The 11,729-nt window shown below is 30.0% G+C and overlaps 1 protein-coding gene across 1 annotated transcript; it reads right to left on the reverse strand.

Annotated features, from left to right (window-relative positions):
• Positions 1-1,186: 1,186 nt before the first annotated feature.
• LOC8276674 (eukaryotic initiation factor 4A-3) lies at positions 1,187-5,858 on the reverse strand. The gene is made up of 8 exons (XM_002520859.4): positions 5,473-5,858; positions 4,697-4,937; positions 4,456-4,536; positions 3,740-3,847; positions 3,516-3,635; positions 2,698-2,865; positions 1,879-1,965; positions 1,187-1,578 (listed from the first exon to the last, which is right to left on the reverse strand). The coding sequence occupies exons 1-8, from the start codon at positions 5,775-5,777 to the stop codon at positions 1,465-1,467; spliced, it is 1,224 nt and encodes a 407-aa protein (XP_002520905.1). The 5' UTR covers positions 5,778-5,858; the 3' UTR covers positions 1,187-1,464.
• Positions 5,859-11,729: the final 5,871 nt, after the last annotated feature.

Below are 11,729 nucleotides of genomic sequence, written 5' to 3' on the forward strand. Positions count from 1 at the left end.
GAAGTATAGTGCCTTCATAATTCTGGACCGAGAGAATTCGAATTTAAAATTAAAGACCATGCATGTTTTACGGGTAAGGCTAAGTTGAAATGGTGGAGATTTCTAAATCCCAAACACACACACACACACACCCCTCCAAAAGATAAAAATCTGTGCTTTCAAGATTCAATTTTGAATAAGAATCTCTCTTTAAGAAAATTCAGAGTCCTCTTCTTGTTATTGCCCCAAACCATAGGAGTGCCCAGATATCTATCATTCTCATCCAGCTGCCTGACACCTAATATTGAGACGATGTTCTCTCTAACCCCCTAGGAATGGCCATACTAAAAATCACTCCTGATTTTGAATAATTAATTGACTGGCCCTAGACCCCGTGATAGTGATCCAACAACCTTTTGACTTTAATTACTTCCTCCTCATTTGCTTTCAAGAAGATGGTGGTATCATTTGCAAACAACATGTGGGATAGGGTAGGGCACCTTTTGTTGAGCTGGACTCTTGAAAAGATATTTCTATAAACCGCCTTATGTATAAAGCTGAAAATATGTTTGCAGCTCATGAAATGGTTAAAGGCTTCCTGAGTAACTATGGGTTGGATACAATCTACTACCTCCTCATAATTATTAATACTCTGACTAGTATATACCTTAGAAAAACGTTCTGAAGTCTCCCTCTCGATGTCGACATCCCTATCGAGCCAGACACCCTCAAATGTTTTTTACATATGAATCGTATTTCTGCTCGTGCTCCGAATGGTACTAGCATGTAAGAACCTTGAGTTTCTATCTCCACAATTACATATATCAGTCTCATAAGCAATCCTACTATTAATTAATTGATCAAACATCAGGAGGCAACTGGAGTCGAAATCAACTATGGGCAGTAAACAACGTCACACTTTGCGTTGGCTTTCTTCAACAGGACTAACATTAGAAAGCCAAACACAGCAGGATGCACTACGCTTTTGAACCAGCAGCTTATCAACATTTCTGATGTGGCTACGTGCTTTCTAGAGCATGCTTATGAAGTAAAATATCAGGTCCCTAGCTAGTAGGCAGGATGTAGGCGTCAGCAGATCTAGCACACGATCAAAGTGTAAAGCCAACAAGCTAGAACTGATGATACACTTGTATACACATGGAGAGAGAATAAAATTTAAAAGAAAAAAAAAAAAAAAAACTATTACTCGTCCAAAATGCGTCCCAAGTTACAAATAAAGTTAATTCATCAATCATAGAGTTTTGCGTAAAACCAAAAACAAGAAGGGAAAAAAGAATTAATCATATAAAGAAGTTATTGCCACTCTTATCATCTTTCTTGTCCCTCAAACCCACCCAGAATAAGTCAATCAACCAAACACTATTATACAAACTGATTATCAACGAGTACGGTGATCGACCATTAATGTCAATCACAATGACTTAAAACACCATTCCGCTGGCAATACAATCGACACTAAAGTCTTCAGATCAGATCAGCAACATTCATCGGCATTTCATCAATCTGGGTACTATAGTACTGCTCCATATCTCTTAAAATCTTGATATCATCACTTTTGACGAAATTTATGGCAACACCCTGAGAACATCCAAAAGTCAATAAATTGAAAATAAATAAAACAAGCAGGTAGCACTTAAGTCATCAAAGCAGAGTGGTAATAGGAGAATGAGCATATAGGATTTTATACAAATATTGCATTCTGGGTGAAGATTCTAATAGTGCAGAAATAGACTTACGAATCAACAAACATCATCATTTTAGACAGTACAGGTTATAATAGTATTAAAACCATTGTTAGAAAAAGAAAGAAATATACTCAGCACAGGGTTAATACTAGAACAAGAATTGTACAGAGGAAAGCAAAAACAAACTACATACCTTGCGTCCAAAACGACCTGAACGACCAATCCTATGGATGTAAAGTTCTCGATTGTTTGGAAGATCATAATTAATCACCAGAGAAACCTGAGGAGAGCAGAAGCCAGTCCTATAAGAATGAAAAATACAGTAGAGGGATGCCTTCCAGTGTACAACTAAAACAGAGCAAAATACAAGATAAATGTGCCCAAACAAACTAGAGACAGGGACAGCACAGCAATCATGCTCCTTTCGGATCTGCAGGCGCATTGATATGCGCATTTGCGTTTTTCTAACCAAATTCAAGATACTATCTTTTACTTGGAAAATCATTTCCTTCTAAATTCACTTCCCTTTCCCTTGTATGGTTGGTGATATAAATATTAACACACTGCACAATATGGATCTACCAATGAAAGATCACTGAAAAGTGTTTCCAAATTAAAAAAATAAAACTACTAATCAGTCGGACATTATTTTACAATTTTAATTGATAATTACAACTAAATTTCATTCTCAAATAAAAGAATATCATGCTTCCAGAGACCAAACAACTTCAAGATAAAAGTCCAGAACTTGTCTTTTCTTTACTCTTTCCATGGGAGTGGGAATGAAATTTATTAGTAGGCAGTACTCAAAATGCTATATCCAAGTTGGATAAAATTGACAAAGGCTCGTCTAAAGAGGCAAAAAAAGTGAAGTGCGTGCAAAGTTAAACACCGAGTAGCCCTAAAAAACAGTCTTAATATTTCTTGATATTGAATTTTCTTTTTAAGCTTTCTGCATGAATATCATACAACTGATTGAAGACAAAGCAGAAAATAGAATTACGTCACTTGCCTGTTGAACATCAAGTCCCCGAGCCCAAACATCAGTAGTTATCAAGACTCTGGTTGTACCAGACTGGAATTCTCCCATAATTGCATCTCTCTCCTTTTGTGGCATGTCACCATGCATTGATGAAACTGTAAAGTTATTGTTCCGCATCTTTTCAGTAAGCCAATCCACCTGTCCAAGGTAGAAACTGTCAGCATGTTGAACATCCATAAAAATTACATTAACCTAATTCTGATAAAAATTGGTTTGGATACTCATTAACTAATAACAGCAAAATTTAATTTCAGACACGAATATATAACTAGAATCATAAACAAAAGATGTCTGAACTCCTAAGGAATAAATTCAATGTGTTTTCCACAAAAGTAGTGGCAGGTTGCATCAGATTCTAACACATACTTGAAATGGATCATAAGAGATTTGAAAAAGTGGCAGACCAGCCTCTTTCACCTCTATTCTGAAGCTACTTTAATAAAATTTTACTATCAAATGACTAATCTTGTACAAATAAACATTATATCCAACCACATATTGTGAGTAAATTTGAGATTCACACGTTATGCAGAGATAAAATACACAGCCACGGCCAAATTGTAGGCAACCCACACATAAAAAAAACTAGTGTAAGTGAAAGCAAATAAGTGAAAAGGAGCCACAGCAATTAACTTATTCAATGTAAATAACAGATAATATTTATGTTGATAGAGACTTGAATATTAGACAAATTAAAATAAAACCAAAGGTCTGCTAAGGTCTGTTCACATCATCATAAAATATCACGTCAATGATAGAAAAGAAATTTGGATCACTAACTGTATTACCTTTCGCTTTGTATTGCAGAATATAACCGCTTGTGTAATGGTAAGAGTATCATAAAGATCACACAAAGTATCAAATTTCCATTCTTCCCTTTCAACTGCTACAAAAAATTGCTTGATGCCCTATCACCACAAAAAAAAAAAAAAAAAGAAAGAGCAAAAGACAAGATCGTATCAAATTATAACTATTTATTAGAAGCACAAGCATAATTCAAACAAGTACTTACCTCCAATGTCAATTCATCACGTTTCACAAGAATCTTTATAGGATCTGTCATGAATTTGCTCGTCATCTCCAAAATTTCATTAGGAAGGGTAGCAGAAATCAAGACAACCTAAAAAAGAAAAAAAAAAAAAAACTATAAATTTGCAAACAAACAAGCCATGCTACCCATTGTTTAACAGCTTTCCTACCCCTCCAAGTAAATATAATCCAGTATAATGCCGTATCAAAAATGCTCCTGCTCCAACACCAGCAAGAAAATGATTGCTGCAATTCTACTTCTGCCTCATAAGACATCATGTTTGCAGCCATTTTCTCATTTAAGATTTCTTATCTCAAAAAATGTGGTCCTTTCAGATGTTATAACCATTCCAGCTGAAAGCCCCTAATCCCTAAATAACAAGTCTCTAGAAAATTAAGATGTCATGTCAAGGATTAAAGCTTTTGCTGAAATATCTGTTATATCACCTCTATCAATAGCTGCAAGTACATGCTAACAAATTGGATCAAGCATGTAGTGCATAATGAAGAAGACACATTTAAGTCTCACATATTACATGAATGTGATTAAAAAGAAACAGACACCAGTTTTTACCCGTGGTAGCAAAAAGATTAAAAGATTAAAGAAGGATGTAAGCCATCTCATACATGTATGCAAAGCATGTAAACAAACTAATAAGGATAAATACACGAGATAGAGGATTGAATGATAGAGAGCACCTGAAGTTCAGGGGGAAGATATCTGTACACATCATAAATTTGATCCTTGAACCCTCTGCTCAGCATCTCATCAGACTCATCCTACAAGACATAACAACAATAAGATGACATCTCAACCAATGCTCTCAAAAATGAAAAATTTACCAATTGGATGTACGCTAGACACCCCACCTCAAAGTGGATGATAACAGAAAACAAAAGCAAACACTCATTAACACAAGAAAAGAAATTATTAACTCACAAGAACTAGCAATTTAATGGCTCTAGTACGTAATGTCCTCCTCTTTATCATGTCACAGACTCTGCCTGGAGTTCCAGACACAACATGAACTCCATATTCAAGCTTTCGAATATCCTCACCCACACTTTTGCCTCCAATGCATGCATGTGCTTGAATATTAATGTAATCACCAATTGCCAATATTACTTTCTCAGTCTGAGCTGCCAGTTCCCTTGTAGGTGACAATATTAGTGCCTGGACCCTGTAAATTGAACCAGTATGATGGTAAACCAGCTGTGAACCCAAAAACACAATTTCCTCTTTGAATCATTATAAGAGCAAAATAAACCATAGAAAAAAATCAGAAATCTGCTCACAGAAAAAGCATATGCACATGATAAAATACCTCCTGCCACAAATGGGGTTTTACCTTTGGGATGATGAAAGAGACCCTCTTTTAATATCTACAAATTTATCCGATTGTATTTATTTTAACAAGCAAATTAAACTAAATAGTTCAATACCCAGTATAATTAGATTCCCAGGAAACAAACAAACCCTAGAAAGCTTTTCAGACTACCAATTGACAACTCTAGACAGAACCCTAGAGTAGTAAAAATAAGGATAAAAGAAAGTATTTGTAAGAGTTGGGTTTTTATTATGTACAGACATAACAATTTTAGCTATTCTAAAACCAGTATCTAAACACTAATTAAGGAAGCAACGTATTAAAAGAAAGGAAACTGAAAAAGAGGGCAAGCATAATGTCAATTAGGGTTTGAGAGAAAAGAACGTACTCTCTACTAGAGGTATCAACGAGTTGGCAAGCAGTGAGAGCAATCATAGAGGTCTTGCCGGTACCAGATTGCGCTTGGGCTATGACATCACGCCCTTTGATTATTGGCATAACCGCCCTCTGTTGGATTGCCGAAGGCTTCTCAAAGCCATACGCGTAAATCCCTCTAAGCAGATCGTTCTTTATGCCCATCTCGTCGAAGCTCGTTATAGGTTCTATGCCCTCTGTCGTCTCGAACACCAATTTCTCATCCTCCGCCGCTGCTCTTCTCGCGCTCCTCCCCGCCGGTACAACGCTTGTCGCCATCGCTTTTCACTCGTTTTTCCTTTTCTTTTTCTTTTTCTCGAGACCTCTTTTATGTCGAAAAAGCTTTTCTTTTATTGTGCCAATCCGCCCGTGCTACGCACGTGCTATTAGTTTATTTATCCTTGCGCCTAATGGATTTAGGAAAACTTATTATTGCCCTGAGGTTCGACAAATTTACGAAAACTTTTCAAAATGTAATTCCATTGCGTGTGTGGTTTAATTAATTACTAGTTGTATATACAACTATTATTATTATTATTTTAATTAAAAAATTAAATTAATTAATTTGATTTTAATATTTAATATAATTTATAGTATGTTAAGAAATAATAATAAATTAATTATTTTCAAATATTATTTTTAATTTTTATAATTTCAAAATTTTATTAGTATATTAATATAAAAATTATTTTAAAATATTTATTAATTAATACTATCAATATAATGGATATTAATATTTTTAAAATTAAAAATATATTATTAATTTTATTATTAAATATAATATTATGTATATAATTTAAAATGTAATTTTTTAGAATTAGAATTATTATATAACTGGAAATTTAATGTATTAATTAATATAATATTAAAATATAATTAATATACTTTTAGGATAGGATTAGTATTGTTGTCTGATTAGAAAATTATTTATTAATTAATAATAAAACATAATGAATATTTCAATTTCTAGAATCAGAGCGAGTGTTTAATTAGAGATGTGATTTATTAATCGATAAATTAATAATAAAAATTATAAAATTATACATAAACTTGAATCTCATGGATTAAAATAATACAAATGTCAAAATAAAAATTACGTATATTAAAATTTAAACATACATGTCAAAAGATTTAAAATTTTAAAAATAATATATATATATATATATATATATATATCTTTGTCTTTTTTTTTTTTGCTATCAAGCCAAAATAACTTGATCAGTTAAGCAATTTAATTTAATCTTAAATTCATTAAAAGTTAGATAGTTTTTCATTTCACATTTTAATTATAGATAATAAAAAATTAAATGTGTAGATAAAATTTAATAAACACAATATATAATATTTAAACAAAATAAATTAAATATTTTTAGATGATATTCTTAAAAAAATTTAGTGTTTTGTATTCTATTAGTACGATAATCTTAAGAATATTTATTAATTAATTTTAATATTATATAAACTAATTATAAGATCAATTAATTATTAAGTGATTTTTATACATATTCTCAATAAGTTATTAATTATTATTTTAGCATTAAAAGTTATAATAATATAATTTAAAATAATTTTTTAGGAAATTAAAATTATTGTCTAATCCAAAATTCTAACTTCCTAGTTAATCTGAATTAAATATATATTCATAATCTATTTTTTAGGATGATATTATTATATTATTTATTTAAATAAATTAATAAAATATAGTAATACTCATAAACTTAAATCACATGTACCAAAACAAATCCGTCAAAAATAGTAATATATATTTAATTTGATCTAATAAAAAATTATTTTATCTATATACTTATTATTAATATCTTTTTCGATCAAAATTATTTTTTATTAAAGTTGAGTAAAAAAAATTTACAATAATTTGATCATAGTTTCTAAAAAATTAAAATTAAATTAATTTTTCTTAAGATAAATATTTTCTTAAATTAAAGGAAAAGAAAATATTATCTAATCTTTTAATATGGTCCTTTGATAACTAATGTGAAAAGAATTGCTACTTGGTTTTAAAGGAAAAAATGTCATCCGTATTTTGTATCTAAATAAATAAGAAATATTAATTTTTTTTAACTTTAAGTACCGTTTCCTCCATTTTATACTAATTATTGTCTTTTAGTAGTTGTTCAATTGGATTATAAGGCATTTGATAGATTTAATTATAAAAAAAGTTAATTAAATTAGATTAATTTACTTTCTAAAAGGATTACAAAATTTATTACACACATTCTAATATAAGAATAGAAAAAATTAATATTGTATTGGATATATATAAAAGTGAAAAATAAACTAAGGTGAAAACAAACTTAAAAAAAATAATATTAAAATTTTTCATTAGTACTCTACAATTGAATTTTGGACAATATTGAAATTTTTTAATAATTAATCTCAGTTGAGGGACCTATTATGGGTGTGTTGCCAATTACTGGTAGGGTTTCAAAAAATAAATTTAAAATTTTCTTAATTTGATAATATTATTTTCTAAATTTTTTATGAACTGTTTTTCTTGCTTTTTATAAAAATATCAATTCCTTTAATTTTTATAATAATAATTTTTAAAATTTAAAAAATAATTTAAAAATAAAAATTAATGTTGGAAAAGCACTTTTTTGACATCAACGTCAAATAGAGTCTATAATATGTTGGCAAAATTAGTTCGATATAAATTCACTAGTTAGTAATTTATTTAGACATTACACTTAAATTATACTAAGAGAATATAACAATTATAAATATTAACTAACCAACTAGTTATTTTCATTTCATTCCTTATTTTTTATTTAAGTTGCATTATTTATTGGTATCATGCGTATTAATTATTATTTAACTAGGGTAAAAAAAAATAGAATAGTAGATGTATGTTGATCTTTGCTAAGAAGGATATAAACTTTTATATACAACTAGTTTTTATATGTCCGCATGCATTGCAGGTGAGTGTTACTAATTAGACTCTTTATTATTAATTTATATATTTCTCATGTAATTCTTGTAAATAATTTAAAATCCAAAGAAAATTCTACTTAAATTCATTAATATAAAATATTTATAATAGCCTTAATTAATAATAAATATTAAATAAAAAGATAAAATAATTGATGAAGAAAATACATCTACTTCAAATGTTGTTTCAGTTGGTTGATGTATTCATCAATCATGTTAATAATTTTAAGAATAAAATATAAAAATAAGACAAATAAAAAAATACTTTTTTCATAATATATTATCTTTAACTATAAATAATACTTTGTCTATTTTTAAATGTCCTACTCAAGTTATTTTTAATAGCTGTTTTATTATTTCAATTGTCTATTTCTATTTTATCTAGTTTTAAATTTTAAATAATTCATTTAAAAATATGATATGTAGTCCAAATAACAATTTATATCTCACTTATCTACCTTAAAAGTTTCTTAATTAACCACATCCTACATCTCAAGGATACATCAAATTGTCTCGTTTAATACTTTATAGACCTAGTTGATATTTAATTGCTCAAATAAAACAAAACTCAATTACATGATAGAACTACAATACAAATATCGTCAAATATTTAAACAACCTATTAAAAGGTAACATGTTTTTTATATTTTTTTTAGTTAATTTAATAAAATTTTAATAGAGTTAGAGTTTTATTGAAAGTTTTTCATATAAAATTATATATTTTATATAGAATTTTTATTTTTTCAAGCATGTTATCATATGTTTGTTTGAAAAATATACTTATTGAACTTAAATATTCAACTTAAATCTTTTTTCTAAGGAATTATTATATATTTATAATTTAAATTACCATAATTTTTTATATATGAGAAATACCACACTTATAGTATAGCCTAGATTTCCATACAAAAGTACTAAGGATTATTTTCTATATAGATTTTTCTACTCTTTTTCTTTATTTTAAATTTTCATTAAAAATTCTATTTTATTAGAAAAGAAAGTCAACAGGAATGTCAACTTTAATTACTATATTTCACTTTTATTTTTATTTTTTAATCAAAGTTAGTAATTTATTATGTGTAAAGTTAAATTTGTAGTTTAACGCATTTTTAATATTATTTCTAATAATATCTTTTGTAAATTTTTTTTAGATTTCACTATTTTTATTAAAAATTATATTCTATCAAGAAAAAGAAACCAATAATAGAAATGTCATCTTAGTTGCTTTTAGACTTCGTATTTTTCTTTTATCAAATTTAATGGTCTATTATGTATAAAATATTAATTTTTTATTTTTATTTAATACTAAGAATTCTAATAGCAACGGGCTTTTAGATTTAGACTTGTACTTGAGAACCGAGCATTGCACGCCGAGTTGTCATGACCAAGAAATACGAGGTTCATTAAGTCCAAATTCAAGTACAACAAGAAGTCTTCAAGACCAAATCATACTCAGACTCTAGCTGAGAAATTTGACCTGATCTAGAGTTCTAATGCGTCTAGGTATATGACCTTTAGACCTATTCAAGGCCGGGCTTGGGCGGGCTCGGGCTGGGCCTGATTTTTTTTGAATAAGGCCGAGCCCGCCCAAGCCCGAAGACTTTTTAATATCTCTCTACCCAAGCCCAAGCTCTAAATTCTTTAAAAAGCCCGGCCCGCCCGACTATTAAACCTCTAAATGAAATTCTAATTTGAAATGAAAAAAAAATCAATATCAATAACATGTTTAGATTATAACCTAAAAGAAGATAAATTACCAAAAATAAAAAAATATATAAAAAATTTAATAATATTTATAAAGAAAACGAAATACCTGAATTATTGTGTAGTCCTAGTCCAAAAAAAAAAAAGAATTCGAAATTTTGAAGATTTTAATGATATGTTTGAAGTTTGAGAAGAAGAAAATGGGGTTAGTTTTTTTTTTTTTTTGAAATAAATGGACTAGCGGCGGCAAGCAATAAAGGAAAGGAAATGAGAAAAGAAGAAATATGGTCGGACGGGTTTCTTTCAAATTTTAATTATAATTAGGGTTTTCTGTTTTTATTTATATATTATTAATAATAATAAAATTATAAACAAAAAAATAGCTAGCTAAGTGGTATAAGGCATTTGATTACAAGAAGAAGGTCAAAGTTTCAAGTGCTACAAGTACCATATATCTATTTTAAAGCTATTTTTTAGTAATTATACTAGACATCGGGCCGGGCTTGGGTTTTTATATAAAATTCCAAGCCCATACTTAATTCCTACCTCTGGCCGAGTAGCTGGCGAGTTTGTACTAAAAATAATTTGTCCAAGCACGGCCCTGAAGAGGGGCTCCGGCCCGCTGTCGGTATTACCAGCCCCATGAACAGTCCAGGCCTTTAAATCCAGAATTTTCACTTTTGATTCCTTTCCACTGCGATTTATGCACTTTTTTACTACTACCATTACGAGTCGAGGTGAGAGTGGTGGACATTGCATCCAATAAGATTTATTTATTTAATGTGCTTGGAAAAGGGTATTTGGTGTAATTTTGCCTTGTGTCTATTAGTATATTTACTTGAGCATGCTAAGAAATTAGACAAAGCATGTTCGTGTAGGGGTATGTACATTACAAGTCTTGCAATGAATTTAGGTATCTTTGAAGGTTTGTTAGCGATGACATTAGATGGATTGCCGAAATTGATAGGATTAGAGAACTTTGCAACACATGGATAAGGGCAAGCAAATTATTCCTAACATACCTCCTTCGTAAGATGACTTTGAGTTCGGTTTGCACACCGACCCTCCATCATTCACCGCAACTGCCCCTAGTACATTGGCTATTCCTCCAACGGATCGACCTTCTTTTTCCTCTTTCCATCTTCTGCCTACTGGAGGTGAGCTATATAAGGACTGGATGGTTTATAAATTTGTGCGGACGGATGAGGATCGGAAGCCCATGGAGTTTGAGCAACAAATTTATAGATTAGAAATGCAAATGCATGGGCTTCAATGTCAGGATAATAAGTTGCTCTATAATCAAGCTCAAATGATAGGTATGTGTCGAAATCAACAAGACATGATGCATCGTCAACAAATGAATATGGACTATCTCTAGAACTCGATGATGCATTATTGGTAGTCGCAAGGCTACATGCCCGTCGAGACCTCCTTCGAGTTTCTATCAGGCTCATCAAGTTCAATTGGATGATGAACCGGGTGTCCATAATATTGATTCTGACGACAGCAATGAGGAGGAAGACGATGTCGAACGGTGGCATGGAAGGTTAAATCACATTTCTTTTCTATTAAGCTATCGAG

The sequence above is a fragment of the Ricinus communis genome, chromosome 8 (assembly GCF_019578655.1).
Source record: "Ricinus communis isolate WT05 ecotype wild-type chromosome 8, ASM1957865v1, whole genome shotgun sequence".
Lineage (NCBI taxonomy): Eukaryota > Viridiplantae > Streptophyta > Magnoliopsida > Malpighiales > Euphorbiaceae > Ricinus > Ricinus communis.